We start from the raw sequence: 17,126 nt of genomic DNA on the forward strand, positions 1-17,126 counted from the left end.
GATTTATAAATTTGAGAGGTAGTTGAGGGAATGAGGAAAGGGAAACGTAGTTTTGCTTTTAGGTATTTTTTTTTCCTCTAGAGGATGAAGTTTTTATTCTTCATTGAAATCAAATGGTTAGAAGGACTTAATAGCTTGATAACGCTTACCTAAGTCGGATGATGGACACCTGGGGTTTGTTTCATTATTCTTAAACAAATCATAAATGTTTGCATACATACATACATATTCTTTGGTGTATAGATTTCACTAATATAAAACAAATTTTTAAGCCAAGAGAAAATTGGGGTAAAAGGAGAAAATAAAATGAAAAAAAATCTTTTGAACTTTATTATTTATTTTCCTCCTGCTAGGCTGTAAATTACTCAGTTAAGATATTTTGTGTTTTCATTGACTGATATATCCTCAGTACCTAGGACAGTATTTAAGATATGGAGACACTTAATAAATATTCATTGAACTACTCGCTTCAGTTAAATGGATTGTTTTCCTAGGAAGAGGGTCTAATTAGGGTGTGCAGGGTTTGTACTTAACTGTGCTGAATAGACTTAGCTTCTGTTGGATGTGAAGAGGCATTTAACAATGAGAATAAAGTTTGTTACACCGAGTTTAGCTCATTCAGTTTATTTGAAAAAAACAAGGTTATAGTGATTTTTAAACGTGTCAGTTTTGCCTTGTCCTTTGGTACAGTTTGAGGTTATGCTTTTCGCCCTATTAACATCTTACAGATGTTTTCTTAGTCACAAATAGAACTAAATGAATCATTGCAACTTCAGAGTTGTTGGTGGGAAGTTTGCACTTGCCCTAAAGATAAGGATATGTTAGTTTTGCCTACTTACCAAGTATAACAGTATACAATAATGATAAGGTGGAAGATTCCTTTGGAAAACTGACCTTAAAAAGGGAGAAAGGTAGTATAAGGAAAATGAATATCTCATAGAGCTTTAAAAGCAGTATATTTCTTCCCAAAAGTATAGAAAGATACCTGTTCTACCCCATTTTGAAACCAAAGGAATACTTTAAAACTAGATAAAATGACTTGACCATTTGAAAAGTGAATTCTTCTAGCCTATTTATAAATGACAGTTAATTTAAATATTTACATCTACATGACTGTTTTGCTAAAAAGCCAATTTGATTTACATTTTCAAATATAGTCTGAGTTTTTTCTGATACTTCAAAAAGTTTTTTCTAAGTAATCGATTACTAGTTAGAAATTGTCTTGATACATTGTGAAAAGAGATTTAATCTAACTTAGCTGATATTTTGTCTTTTTAAGGGTAAGAAAAATGCTCTTTGTGATATTTTAAGTGTGCTGTTTGACAGGAATATAAGTGATTATTAACAAAAAGCACTTTTAGATTTTCTGTAATAAAGAGGAGCTGTCAGTTTTTTAAGGTAACCAATGTAAGTTGTTTATCCATTATAAAACTGCATAGCTCTTACGTTTTTAAAGATACATTCATGCATTCATTTTAAATATTAATTTTAAAATACTTAAAAATTTATGCAGTGGTAAAAGTATACAAGTCAGATTTTATTTGTGCTTTTTATTCTTAAAAGCCTGGTTGTATGTCATATTTTTATTTATGTCTCATACATACTGAGACATTTCTGGAAACTGAAAAATTCACTTGTTAAAAGGGATAATAGTGGGGAAAGGCTTTGAATTAACAAAACCTTAAACAAAAATACAATATAAAATACTATTTTTTAATACCATTGAAAGTGAATTCATATAGAATCTTGACTCTTAATGTTTTTTTTCTTTTTCTTTTTCTTTTTTCTAAAGATAAGACAAAACTGATGGCTTCTGTAACTAGTGCCAATACTTCTAGTACACAAACAGCTCCTGTAGCTGTTACAACACCTACTGTGTCATCTGGTCAGGCAACACCTACGTCACCTATTAAAAAGGTAAGCCAAAATTATGTTCGCTAAAAATAAATGCATTCTGCTTATTCCATTTGAGATAAAGCATTAAGACAGTTCTAAATTTTTATAGTTTATTACAGACATATGTAAGGTTTAGAATAACATATTGTTCTTTCTTTTATTTTACTGCAGTTTCCTCTGAGCCTATTACAGTCTTTTTTTAAAAATACTTTTTGCAATTGGTATAGTTGATTGTTAACAAATGGAAAGATAACAGATAAAGTTTTTCATATGAGAAATTAATGATCATGGTAGTTTTTATTTCCATTGAACTTTTGAGGAACACGGGTTTTATACCCTTGGTTTCTGTTAAGTAAAGGTGCATTTTGATCATTTCACACGTGTATAAGTTAAGCACAAAAAGTACTACCGCAAGTCATTGAGAGTACTGAAATCTAGATTTTCTAATTTGATTACAAAGCACCAGGCATGTCAGAACAGAGATCAGCTCCTGACCCCGCCTTTTGTTAGTTGTTATGACCTTTAGCAGGTTACTTTATGACCTTTAGTAAGTTACCGTCTTCCTTATCTGTTCTCCCCAAAAAAAGGGGACAAAACAAAAACAATAAATAAGGAGAGAAAATACGTTAGCATCGTAAGCATTCATTGAGAGAGAGAGCTGGGCTAGTGACTTAAGTGCTCCCAGAATGTTAACTTCCTTTCTTCCTCTTCTGTCTTACTCTGTTCTCCACTTGTTCTTCATCCTTCTTACTTTCTTTTCTCGACTAAACTGCTTTCCAACTAGTGTGTTGATCTTTTCAAAGACTTGCTTTTCCTGCTGTCTCAGAACCTATACTTCTTTTAACCCAAATTAAAGATTGAGTTTTGTTGTCTGGGGTTTTTTGGTTTTGGTTTTTTTTTTTAACCTGTTGGTCTCTTTTTAAAGGCTTCTCCCCACCAGCCCTGACTTTGCTTTCACGAACAAACTATTTCTCTCTCTGTGTGTCACACACATACATACACACACGCATGCACGCACACTTTTTTTCAGGAACCGCTTAAGAATTGACTGCTTTCTCTGTAACACTTTTCCCCTAAATATGTGAGTATGTATTTCCTGGGTACAAAGGCATTATCCTCCATTCTCACTCTAAAATCATCATACTTAGGAAATTTAACTTTGATATAATACTATTATTTATGTTCACTAATATACAGACCCTACTCAGAATTTTTCCAGTTGTCCTAGTAACAGTCTTTCTAGCTGTTTGATTTTTCGTAGTAAGGGCCCACTCACAGACTGCACATTGTGTTTAGTTGTCGTGTCTCTGCCTTTGGACTTATTTTGTTGCTTGTCTGACATTATTTGGTTTGCATGAATTTGAGGACTGATTTTAAATCCCCACAATGTTTCTATTATATTGTCAGTCTTGCTAATCTTTGGATTTGGTTCCAGGTGGTTTAAATTTGAACTTTTTAAAATCATAAACTAGATAAGTTCTTTAAAATCCATACTTTTAGTAATAATCCTCCTCTAAAATTCTTCTAAAGTATGAATTCTTAATGGTAGGTATGTATGAATTTCATTGGTATAGTTTGAATATCAGGAAACTCTATAAAATGAGTTATCTTACCTTCTGCATTCTAGAACTAGGAGCTTCTTGAATTCAGTTAGAACCTATATATTCAAGTAGTCGTAATTTTATGTACTTTAAAATAAAATTCTCCCAAAGCAATCTGTCCACAAAATTTTCGGGACAGTTACCCTGCTGTAACTAGTATCACCATGAGCTGCTTTAACTAAAGCTTTATTTCATTCTAGAACTCTTTTGTATTTCTTCAGTGAATACTGAACTTTAGCTTTTTTGATTTATTATCTGTTAGAACTGCAGGATTATCAAAAGTTCCCAAAAGCTCCTTCCCTCTTGAATATCTGGCCAGGATACCGACTGTCACTCTTCTGAGTATTTAGCTAAGCAGTCTCTTTCATACTGTAGTCAGATAATTAAAATAGAATTCTTATGATCAGTGATATACTTCTCAGGTGTACCCATAGATTTATGACAATTTGCTTTTCATTTTATACCAACTGCCCTTAAAGCAAATGCTTAAAACCCTGTTAGGTTAGTGGGTCAATAATGTCTTTGCTATGAAAATTCTTATTCAGAATTACTTGTGATTCTATAATTAAATTGATATAATGACAACTATCTTCTTCTCTACTTTGCATATTTAGAAATTCCGTTTTGTTCTTAATTTCAAGCATCATAACTTACTTTAAAGATTATATTATTTCAGTTTTTGTTCTTAAAGTTTTGTAGCTAATTTTTTTTTGTAATGGAGGTACCAAGGGTTGAACCCAGGACCTTGTGCATGCTAAGCATGCATTCTAACACTGAGCCATACCCACTCCCCTGTAGCCAAATTTTATTCAAAGCAATAAAGTTATGGTGCACACACAGAAAAAATGAAGTATTTTTTTTAATGGATTGTAGCAGTTTTCTTATCAATATTGTATGACTTTTAAAGCCTATTATCCTGTTCAGTGATACTTCTATTTAATTTTGCATTTTAGTTTTTAAAATTTGTTTCAAGATTTTTGCTATAACTTAGAGACCTAATACAAATTTCCTTAGATGAATTGTTAATTTGTATATGCATCATAAAATGTAAATGCATACAGTTACAAAATTGTAATTAAAAGTCCTATTTTGGGGTTGTCACTCACCACTCTTCTAATATTTAGACAAAGTTATTTTAAGTTCTCTAACTTTCTTCACCAGTGCACAAACTATATATAAATACACACACACACACACACACACACACACACACACACATACGCACACTCATGGCAAAGAATAGATCACGAAACAGGAAGCTCTGAAACAGTATTGTTCTGTATTCTGTAATATATTCTAAACTTATATGCTGTAATAACTCATGATAACTACAGTTGTATTCACTTTAAATGATCTCTTAAGTTCTTAACTCTTCAGCTCAAATTAAAGAACTATTTCTGTAGAAACGAGATCAGGCCTATGATTTGTGGGTATATTATCTATAAAACTATTAGTTTAATCTTATGATTTATTTTAACTAAGTGATAAGTTTATAGCATTATTTAACTTACAGTAAGTTAAATAATATAAATTTTGTATTAAAATTTTAACTAACAATAAGCTTATTGTTAGTTAAAGTTTTAACTAACAATAAGTTTAACTAACAATGTTTATATAACTCTCTAGTCAAAATAAATATTGTTGGAATCTCTGAAAAAGATTACCTACTCTGCTGTATGCACATACGTTTCTTTAAGTGTAAACTGTATTTTCTTTACCAGATGATAGAAATTCAGAATTTTCTTGAAATTAATGTTCTGGCTAATTGAACCTAATTATTAAGCATAATAAAATTTAATAAAAGACTGCTATGTGCTATGGGTGTATGAAGTGTGTAATTGTAGAATGATGGTTTTAAAATGGAAGAAAGCATTTTTGATTTGAGGTAATAGAATCAGAACATTTGAGATAGATCTTGAAGAATGAGCAGGTGGTATTTGACCTAACAGAGGAGAGTTTGTATAGTTTGTTGAAAGAGAGAGAAGAGAGACAATGTGAGCAAAGTAGGGGGATAATGTGGAGTATTTTGCAGGAAAAATGAGTTGTCTAGTTTGGTTACCTTATAGGGCACATAAACAAAGTAAAACAGGAAAGGGGGAGCCAAACTTTGTAATGTTTTCATTCTATGGTAACATTTTTGTAATTTGATAGGTAGAACAGATTCATAGAAGTTGTTTGAAGCAGGCCATGAGAGAATTAGTCTTTATAGAATATTTTTCAGGCAGCAATGTACAGGGTGTATTTGAAGGTGAGAGGCTGATTGAGAGAAGGTTTATTAGAAGGTCATTGAAGTTGCCCAGCATGAGAAGAATATAAACCAGATAAGTGGCAGTGGTCTTACAAAGGGAAGGAGGAGAATTAGGGACTGGGACTTAATTTGTAGGTGGAGGAAGATAACAGAGAAAAAGTCTAACATGACTGTGAAGTTTAAAATTTAGAGGACTGAAGAGATTACTAGTGCCAGTAACAGAAATAGGGAACTGAGGAAGATCTGGTTTGGAAATAAAGATACTTGATTTTACACATGTTGAGTTTCAGGTTCCAATTATAGTTCTAGATAGTTCATTCTACAGGTAAATAGAAATTCAGGGCTAAAAATTTAGGAGTCAGATTGAGCTGGAGAATAACAAATTTGAGAATAAGCTGAATATAATTAATATTTTCCCTGAGGATATAAAGAAGACCCTACTCCCAACACTCAGGAGAAGAAAGTGTAAAGAGAAGATAGGAGATCTGAGAAGAGACTTTTTTTAATTGACATATAGTCAGTTTACAATGTTGTGTCAATTTCTGGTGTACAGCATAATAATCCAGTCATACATATACATACGTATATATTTGTTTCATATTCTTTTTCATTGTAGGTTACTATATTATATATAGTTCCCTGTGCTATGCAGTATAAATTTGTTGTTTATCCGTGAGAACAGACTTGTGGAGAGCTTATGTTGCAGGGCTGTGACAAAGTTGCAACCGCAAACAAGCAAAAGGCCAAGAAAGAGTGTGATCAGAAGAATAAGAAAGTCAAAATAGTGTTGTTTATAAAAAGCAAAAGAAGAGTTTCAGTGATTAGGTATACTTGAGTTTTTCAGAGAGATTCATTTATACACCAGAAATTGAAAGCATAAACCAGTACTTAAGTCCAGTTTCACGTTAGGCAGAGAGGAAGTATATTAGTCATTACAGTGCAACAAATAGCCATTTCAAAATTGATAATACTTCCTCACTTTTGTCAACTCTAAAATAATAGTATATCATTGGGTGGTTGTAGGATTAAATGAGGTATAACCTGTATGAAGCACTTAGCTTATGGCTTGACATGAGTAAACTTTTGCTGCAAGTTAGCTTCTGTTGTCATATTCAGTAAGTGTTACCTGCTGTCTGACTATTTTGTTACAGAAGGATAACATTCGTTTCTAATTTGGGGGAGGTCCTGGGCCAGGGAGGTACTGGCAAACTGTGGTCTCTGGACAAAGCTGGCTCACTAGCTGTTTTGTACAGCCTGCGAGTTAGAGTGGTTTAATATTTTTAAATGGTTGGCGGAGGCAGGGAGGGATCAAAAGAAGACGGGTATTTTGTAACACAGATTCACATTTCATTGCCCCTAAATAAAGTTTTATTGTAACACAGCCATGTTCATTCACCTGTGTATTTCCCATGGCTAGTTTTGTGCTACAACAGCGTAGATGAGTAGTTACAACAGAGAATCTATGGTCTGCAAAGCCTAAAATGTACATTCTGGCCCTTTACAGAAAGATTGGCCAGCCTCTGTTCTTGAGTGCTGTGACTTTAAACTCTGCAATCAGTAACCAGTCATCCCAGTGCCTATCATAGTGCATAAAATATCACAGAGGTTCCTGACCTTCTCAGTTAGTGGAGACCCTAGCGTTTTATTAATTTTTCTTCACAGTGCCATTTGGCCAAAAGAAATGCCTATTTGTTTGATTTATTAAGTAGTTAGGTATAAGCATGTTAATAATGACATTTTGTGTGGTGTCCAACAGATGTCACTGTGCTTCTCTCAAAACTTGAAAATATCCCACAGCGCCCCTGTGACTTTGTTCTTGTGCCCTGAAATGTCTCAGTACACATTTTTGGGGACTGTGAAATGCTGTTTATCTTGAGTCTTTTTTCGACCCTATTGATAGGAATTAATTATTTGAAAGTACTGGAGGTATCTTGTAATAGTTTTGTCTATGAAGTAACCTCCAACATTCTGGGTACTTTTAACAAACTCTATTAAACTACTTAGTATGGCAAATTTTGGCAATAATTGTGAAAGAAAGGTTGTTTTCTTTTTTTCTTTTTTAATTATCCATATCCTATGCTGAAGCAACTAGTTAGTTGCTCTATTCACCATCGATATTTAACTGTGGTTGAATATTTAAACTCTGTAAGTGAAGGTGATGAAGTGAACTAGTTAAAGATAACAGATGTTTCATTTTCAGGGCTGTTGGAAAACCCTGAAAATGAAATAAATATTTGTACAAAAACAGTTTTTGGTTGAAATGTTCAATATTTGGTGGAAAAATCAAACAGTAAATTTAAGACTGTGATATTTAAAATATTACTGAATTAAATATTATCATTAGAAGTGTATTATTATTTTTCTGTTGATGATGCTGGACATAAAAACTTTTAACCTAAATATATATATGAATAAAACCAAAATTCCAAGTGCAGTAGTTTATTCACTCCCATACTATAATATTATCTTTTCTGTGTGCCTTTAACTGGTCTCGAAGTTTCTCTGTTAGATTGTTTTAGATTCTCTCATACAGAAATGGAACTTGTCCCCAGGGACTTTTGAAAATCAGATCATTACCCAGTTATTGGGTTTTAATTTATTATAAAGTTCTTTTAAAAAGGAAAAAAATGTGTTTTGTTCATAACTTCCTTTTCTGTTTTCATACTTTCAATCTTTATCTCTTTACCTGTCTTATTTTAATTGGCTTTAGTATGATTTCATTGCTCCTATCATGCCTGTGGTGGAATCAGTAGATCCTGCATCATGGAGGCAGGGCTTGCGCAAAACTGGCATTGTTCTTGTGCCCAGTAAGGGTGAAAAATCTATGGTGAGGCATTTCTATGTGCAAGGATTTATATTAGGTTACAATGTAACAAGTTTAATATGAACATTGGTTCCAAAGATGCATGGTTTTAAGTCATTATGGTGTGCTCATTTCTGTTCTCTGTATTTGCATCATAATTTTTCTGTGTGATACAAAGTGTGGAGTGTGTTTTCTTAACTCTAACATCTGGGAAGGTAGTATTTCCTTTTTCAGTTTTAGATCTTTACATTTTTGACTAAGACATTAACCTACTTAGTTAAAATTGTTTCTCCTGAAACTATTAACTATTTTAGACATATTATCTGTGAACTTGTCATTTCCAGCTTAAGGACTGATCAGTCTCGATAATTTTCTTTTCCTTTTTCTTAAAAATAAAATAAAAAGTTTCCAACTTCAGCTACAAAAATTTCTCCCAAAGAAGAAGAGCGGAAAGATGAATCTCCTGCATCTTGGAGGTTAGGGCTTAGAAAGACTGGCAGTTATGGTGCACTCGCAGAAATTACAGCATCTAAAGAGGCTCAGAAAGAAAAAGACACTGCAGGTGTTATGCGTTCAGCTTCAAGTCCCAGACTTTCCTCCTCTTTGGATAATAAAGAAAAGGTAATCTATTTCACAATTTGTTTTCTATAAAAACTCATAATTTGCTCTCCATGAACATCAAATCTGTTGGATTTTCTACTATGCATCATTAGATCTATATATCAACTTAATTCACCTTACTTAATGAATTACATGATAATATAAATGTATCTGTCTATATGGAATTAAAAGTGTTGGGAAGATCAGATGTATCTGCCAAAAACATAAATTACCAGATTATACTCAATAGAGCAATTCTTTATTCTGTTTGAGAATTTATAATAAAATGCAGCAAGAAGTAAGCTTATTTGTTAAGAAAGGTTTCTGGAGTTTAGGAGCACATTTGTTCTAGAATGTGATTACACTCAGGCTACATTTATCCGGTATGTGCGATTTCTTTACCTGCTTTTTTATCTGATACATCACAGCTTTCTTCTTCTTAGTAGTTTTAAGGCAGTACTAAAATTGTATTAAATAGAATGCACCGCAGTTCATTCAGTGCTATTTTATATGACAGGATTATTTTCTACTGCATTTTTAGTGCTTGGACATTTTTTTCCATATGGTTTTCTTGCTCTATACAGGAATCATGTATCAGAAATTCAGAAATGTAATTTCTCATTAAGTAATTTTAATTATTTAATTTTGTATAAATTTATTGCCCAGTTGTTTCCCAAATATTTGATACCAGTGTAATGAGAATGTGACAGGTGCCATTGTCACTACTCTCTCAACCAGATTTGGATAAATATAATTTAAATAATTTGTTTTGAATATTTTAATGTTATTTTAAAGCATAGAATATCAAGGTAGTAAATAACTCGTATAATATAAATAATTGGAACCTGTCGGTGAATCATATTTGAGACCTTATTTCTCTGAAAGAAATAAGGATATTTTATCTTACAGTACTGCATTACTGTGAATATTCTGTTATAAACATTTTAGAAAAAGTCATTAAAATGTGGAGGAGTGTTTCTTATGTTAAAATTATCTAATTCTGGATTAGAGAAAGAAAAGAAAATTAGTTTGAACAGGCTGTCATTTAGTGCTCTTAGTACTTGAATATTGATAGACATCAGTTTTAGAGTTTAACTAGGAATTAGGGAAATATAATCAAGTAAACTGTAATGGCTGTGCAATAATACATTGTTGAATGTGCTTTCCATATACTCTCCTTTTAGTAGCACCTGTAATCATCACACAGGTTTATTTTCACTCATTTTCCCTTTTGTGTAGGAGAAAGATAGTAAAGGAGCTAGGCTTGCATACGTGGCACCTACAATACCAAGACGACTAGCCAGTACGTCTGACGTTGAAGAGAAAGAAAACAGGTGGATTCATTATGATTTGCTTTGTTTTTACTATAAAGTCTTTACTATCTAGCTTGAGAGTTAAAACATGAGCATTGTTGTAATTATGTGGGCTGTGGATTTCAGGAAGAGATGGAGGGTATTCCTAGTGGGGTGAACACCAAGTCCATGGTCCTTAGGAGGTGCAGGCTTGGTATGTTCATGAAATAGCAAAAAAAAAAAAAAAAAAGGCATTGTGGTTGAAACCGAGTGAGGGGACAGTGGTGAAAGATTAGGTCACAAACTAGTACATGCTTTCTAAGTATTTGTAAAATAATAGAAAAGGAGAAAAAGCCCTTAATCACTGTCAGCATTTTAGTTTGTTTCTTCCTATTTTTCATCACACAAGAGTGTGAAAACTTTTTTAATATAGTTGTAATCATGTTATGTTCAATTTTTGGTCTTGATTTTTTCTTTCACCTAAGATCTCATGAGCAATCTTTTATAATTAGTATGTATTTTCAGCAAGCACTGCTATTCATCAGTACATAGTCTTCCATAGAGTAAATCTGCTGAGGTTAAAGTAACCATTTCCCCTCCCCAACTGTGGACATTTAAATTGTCTAGTATTTTGTGATCATAAATAAAACATCTGTAGACATCTTATTTTCCCCCCCTGTAATTAGGATTATACCTTAGGGATAGAATCTTAGAACTGGAGTTACTTGGACTTCTTAATAAATATTCCAAAGTGTTTTTCCAAGGGATTTTACTGGTTTCTGCTTCTACTGATGTTTATTGATATTCAGCTCTTTTTACCTCTATTTTAAAGTTATTTTAAAATTATCTACCAGAATCTGAAGGATATTCTTTTCACAGAGATTCTTCAAGTTTGCGAACAAGTAGTTCATACACAAGAAGAAAATGGGAAGATGATCTCAAAAAGAATAGTTCAATTAATGAAGGATCAACTTATCATAAAAGGTAATATAATTCTCAAGCAACTTTTATGTGTTCTTTTATAAAAAATACAAGGCAGTTTGTTTGGAGCCCTCAATTTAATGTAATATAAAGATACGTGCTTTTATTAAATATATCTTTTGTTGTTTAAATAAAACTTCATTTAAAGACAATGTATATATTTAAAGACGAGTGAAAATTTGCTCCTACTCATGCCTTCCTATTATACATTTTTAATTAAGTTTGATATACTGTGAAGAATCTTTTAGATTATAGTATATTAAAAAGAAACTTCTATATACTTAAGTATATATATATGTCAATTATATAATTGACTAGAGCAATTGAAATATATTAGTGACTTCATTGATTTCATTTCGTGACCTGGAGAATTTCCACTTGTCTTAGAACTCAGAGCCAATGGAAATGCCTTAAGTTGGAATGTTAGTAATGTCTTGCAGGGGGACTATGCATTATTTTCTCTGCTAAAAACAACCAAAAAGAAGGATAAAAGATGAACTAGTATAGGCATGGTTCGGTCCTAGGGATGTGACCCATTGCTGAAACAATTTTCTTTAAAAATGTTAAAATCTTAACTTCCCTGAACCAAAATGATTTTTTCTCAAACCCAGCCTGGTGTTACCATATGGTCTGGAACAGTTCCAGAAAAATAAACTATCAGATCATCTTTGAATCTTGTTGGGGAGAAGGGTGGGATATGCAGTAAAATGATACACTGCCAAATAGTGAAATTATCTAGACTCTAGCAAGTTGTAGGTGCAACTCTTGGTGCTGGAGCCGGTGGTGTATTTAGGAACACAGTCTTTTAGATTTTCCCTAGCTTTGTGGATTTGTACAGTGTATAGACATTAAGTATAGAATAAACATACAAACATATCCTATATAGATATGACTCTTTCCTTTAGTTGCTCCTTTGGTAGAAGACAAGATGATTTGATTAGTTCTAGTGTTCCAAGCACCACATCAACACCAACAGTTACCTCTGCAGCTGGGCTTCAGAAAAGCCTGCTTTCCAGCACAAGCACTACTACAAAGATTACAACGGGTTCTTCTTCAACAGGCACACAAAGCAGGTGAGTCACAGATACATTTGTGTTTAGGCCTCCTGTGTGCTTATGTACGTGCATGCATTTTTGTTTAGAAGATTGTGGGGCTCTGGATTTTTTCATTGACCTTATTAAAATTATTTACAAACAAAAATTGATTCCAAAAAAAGGCAATTGTGCATGTTTGGGGAAAAATTAAGTTCCTGAATTAATGAGCTTTTCCTTGAATTAGGCTGCTTAAAATGTAAATTTCTCTTTGACAGCTCTGGGTGAACTTTTTTGGTTCATAGTTGAAAGATGTCTCACCTTGTTTTTTAAAAAAATCCATCCCTATAGTCACATGTTTTCAGCTGCTAGAAAGTGCTTTCATTGTTTAGCTGTTTTCCTTTTCTCTTTTTGTGTTGCCGCTTATGTGCTATAGTACCTCAAATCGTTTGTGGGCTGAGGATAGTACTGAAAAAGAAAAGGACAGTGTTCCTACGGCAGTGACCATTCCTGTTGCTCCAACTGTTGTAAATGCTGCAGCCTCTACCACAACCCTGACTACAACTACTGCCGGCACTGTCTCCTCCACTTCAGAGGTCAGGGAGAGACGCAGGTGTGTACAGGTCCTGACGGGACTGCTCATGTATCTTCCCCAGTGATGAAAGTTGTTTGTTTTGTTTTCTGATCTTGTAAAGATGGTGGTCCTCTCTTCAGTAGGTTAATGCATAAGACAACCTATATCAGCTCAGAACTATGTAAATTGATGTAATTAGCAACATTAGCATTTAGGCTTAGTCCTCTGACACAATCGGTGTTCTTGTTTAAAGGCAGTGAGCCAGACGGTTGTCTTCTTACTTAGCCATCTTAGTGTTTCTAATGGTGGTTTTAATTCAAAACGTTTTTGTAGTGAAGATCTAAATACATACAGTCACACTCATGGAAAATTAGATGTGACATGACAAAAACAGGTTTTTTTGTTCTTCCCATTATTCCTCCTCACCACCATCCTATTTATTAAGAAATTTAATGGATGTTTAACTGTTTTTGTTATTGTTACTTTGGGGAATTTTGTTTTAAGATTCTCTTGTTATAGAATGGCTTCTTATACATCTGTGTTAACCAAATAATTCTAATTATGTTGAATTCCTTCACTTAGTTTTAATTCTGGTACATAGAAAGCCCTCATTAATGAAGATTTTTAGGGGGCTGTGAATTTATTTTGTGTGCTTAAATGTATTTATGAGCATTGCTCTTCCTGCTGCAGCCAGTTGCCGTGGAATCATAGATGTGGAAAGGAATTTACCTATTACCTCTTGTGATATCCTTGCTTTACAGAAGGAAACTGAAACCTAGAGATATTAAGTGACTTTTCCACTTGTATATGGTTAAATGTGAGAGCTAAGGCTAGGCCCAAGATTATAGGAGAATCAGTCCAAAATTCTATCTGCTATAATCCCTAGCTTTAAATTTGGTTTTCCCTCTTGAGAAAGGAGAACATCTTAGGAAAGTAAATGTAGCCTTTTTTAATATTTTATTCTTGGCAAAATTAGCTACATAACTGATATTTTCCTTAATTAAAATACTAACCAGAGTAACTTTGTTTTATTTCTGGTACATAGTGTTCATACACAGACAGTTTTATACAGCCTTTGTCTCTGGTCCCTAGCAGAGCACATGGCTTGTACTAAGTAGCAGCATTCCTTACAGCAGTATTTGTGGTGAATATATGGAAAGTAACAAAACATTAAATTAAAAAAATTTAATTTAAAAAAAGTCTTCTTTCCTGTCAGTGCATCTTTAGTTTCTGTCAATATATTTATGGTGCATTTCTGTTTTTACAGTGAAATTTAATGATACGTCTGTAACATAAGCAGTTAACATCTTGTGATTTGAATACCAGTATAGGTCATATATTTTCATTATTCTTGCTTTACTTTTCTCTTAAGTTCAGTCAGTTTTAGATTTGAGGGTATTTTCAGTGAGACTACACAGCCAGCAGGAATGAGAGAATCAGAGGCATCCATTATTTTTTTCTCATGAAAATGAATTTGAGGACTTTGTGCTTTTTGGAAGGTGGAGAATCAAAGGGGAAAAGGGCCAGGAGTTCTTGGTTTTTACTCCTTGCTTTGCCTTAATCCTAAAGTTAGAGTTCTCTGCGGGTCAGAATTTCTTCTTCTATAAAATAAGGTGTTTGATTTATATAACTTGTAATTTCTAGGATCCTTTCTATCTCTAGCATTCCATACCTGTTAAAAATTTTCCAATGACAATTAAAGCCTAATGACCATCGCCCCAGAATCATCAGTTATTTCAGAACAAATTATGATTCTTAACCTCAGATTTCTTTATTTGTTAGTACTGTTGAAAAGAGTTGAGTTTCAATTTTATAGAATTAATCCTGGGAGGCATTAAAGATTGAGAATTAAATATTTGGCGATATTGTTAGGACAGAGCAGATTCTAATAGCATAATGTCTATTAACATTTTTCCTGGTCTACATTACAGAAATTTTGTCTTATTTCAATGATGTTTGCAATAATGTTTGTGTTTTGTTTCATGTCAAATAATTGTTTGCAATTTTGGCCTCTTCTGTTTGTCTTTTAATTAAATTTCATTAATGGTTTCAAAGTGTATATGGTTGAAAATTTGACCCTAAAATGTATTTATGATGATTTAAGAATATATTGTGACTGGATAAGGTATTTATATATTTATGCCATTTATAGGTACCCTTGCATATGGATATTTAAATATTATGTAAAGTTACCATACACAGTATTAAGTTCCACAGTATTCTTTTAATTTTCCATTTTTTATTGATCAGAATGAGCCGAGGATTTTCTGTTTTGGTCAGTTAAGATTTCCAGCGGATTAATTGGAGGTAGGGGGCACTGGGGAAGTAGGGAAGAGAAGCTAGCTTTACATAGATGGCATATGATGGCAAATTCTTTCATTGATTAAGTATTTCTAGTTCTCTGTAGTTTTTTCAAACTGCAAAACAGTACCTTACTAATAACTTCAAATTTGTAATACGAATTCACATGAAACTCTTGGTTTAGAGTAACTACTCTCTTCTACCATTTTCCTTTGGCTCAGACAGCTTCCATTTGCCTATTTATTTTCCCTCTGGAAGGAAAAAGGCTGAGCGAGAAACAGGGGTTTGGTATTCAGTTTTTTAGAGACGTAATTTGGTGACTTACCAGAATCTAAATATTATGAATATTTCAGCCAATAGATGTCAGTGATGTAAAAAATATATAGAGTAATTCCTTCTACTGGGGAAGACCCCTTAACTTTAAAATAACCTTTGGGTTGTTCAGAAAATAGTGAGCAATCTAAGACTAATAAGTAAAATTATATGCCCTTTGTCTTTGTAAGAAAGAGATCCAGTATGACAATTTGATACAGTAGTGATTAAGGCAGCAATGGAATTTAGTATATCCTACCGTCTTTTTGATGAAGAGTTCTTTAGAATTAAAAACATTACGAATTTGAATTATTTTTCTCCTCTACATTCTATTCTTAGCAGTCTGTTCTGTGTAGACACCCCAAGGGAAAAGAAAGGAACTGAGTATCAGATGGGGACTATCAAATATAAGAAATATATTGTGCATTACAAATATATTGTGCATTACGAATTGATAGGCCAGGTTTTTATGCTAGTTTGGGGCAAATACTTGTTTGGAAATTCTAACTGAACAGATTTTACAAGTCTTTCAGCTAGTAAGTTTTATGCCCTCACTTGCATATGTTAAACCAGTTATGATAAATAGATGTATTAACTTTTGTGACAACTTGAAACTATTGAAAAAGAATCTAGGCTTCTTGGAAGAGAGTGTGATGGTTGATTAGTGCCATTTGCCATGGAAGTAAAAGAGTATAGTGGCAATGCGAATTTCCCTGTTTTAAACTAAATATGAAAACTTAGACCATACATAATGGGAATCAGAATTCAATAGTTTATGTCCCTGGTTACTTTCAGAGCAGCTCATGAAATGCTGAAGTGATACATGCAGCCATCTGGGCTGCTATAAACTTTTGTTTAACCAGATTTGCTATCACATTTAGGTCTTATTTCTTCTTATTATTTTTTTTCCCTCATCATCTGGTGGAAGTCCAAAGGCAGTGAATTGCATAGGACCAGTAAGTGCATAAATAAATGTTAAATGAATGGATGGAAAAAAATAGCCATTGGACCATATTTTCCAAGCTGATATTTCACAGAGGACTTTTCCACATTTAATAGGTATACCACAAAAGAAAAGAAAAAATATTTCTAATTTAAATGATCTAGGAAAATGCTGAGTTAAACACCGTTAAACACATTTCTTCCTCAGTCCTTCAGACCCTTTAATATGTTGTTATGTTCCTAGAGAAGGTCACAATATATAGCGTTTTCCAAATTCATATAATGAACTTCTACAATAAACAGTACAAATTGTATTTGAGAATTAATGTTTCCTATTCTCTGATAACAGTTTATTGGTTATCCTCTTTCTTGTCCTAGAAAATCACTAGAGTTGTTATAAAATTGAAGAAGTATCTTCTAGCTAAATAAAAACCTTAAGACTCAAGAGAGTTGATATATGGACAGAATAGGAATTATAAAACAATAGGAGAGAGGGAAGTATCAAGCTTTAGTATAACTTGAGCATCGTAGAAGGAAAGAGGGCA

The 17,126-nt window shown here is 33.0% G+C and overlaps 1 protein-coding gene across 5 annotated transcripts in view; it reads left to right on the forward strand.

The window, feature by feature from the left end:
* PPP1R12A (protein phosphatase 1 regulatory subunit 12A) overlaps positions 1-17,126 on the forward strand; it is a 129,219-nt gene that overhangs the window by 83,299 nt on the left and 28,794 nt on the right. For 3 of the 5 annotated variants that reach the window (XM_045519428.2, XM_010958824.3, XM_045519427.2), the window contains exons 9-14: positions 1,793-1,917; positions 8,954-9,169; positions 10,388-10,482; positions 11,320-11,424; positions 12,327-12,494; positions 12,889-13,065. In XM_045519428.2, coding sequence (XP_045375384.2) covers positions 1,793-1,917; positions 8,954-9,169; positions 10,388-10,482; positions 11,320-11,424; positions 12,327-12,494; positions 12,889-13,065 — 886 coding nt within the window. The remainder of the gene's footprint in view (positions 1-1,792; positions 1,918-8,953; positions 9,170-10,387; positions 10,483-11,319; positions 11,425-12,326; positions 12,495-12,888; positions 13,066-17,126) is intronic. The other 2 variants (XM_010958828.3, XM_010958827.3) reach the window with 2 other exon arrangements.

The sequence above is a fragment of the Camelus bactrianus genome, chromosome 12 (genome assembly GCF_048773025.1).
Source record: "Camelus bactrianus isolate YW-2024 breed Bactrian camel chromosome 12, ASM4877302v1, whole genome shotgun sequence".
Classification (NCBI taxonomy): domain Eukaryota; kingdom Metazoa; phylum Chordata; class Mammalia; order Artiodactyla; family Camelidae; genus Camelus; species Camelus bactrianus.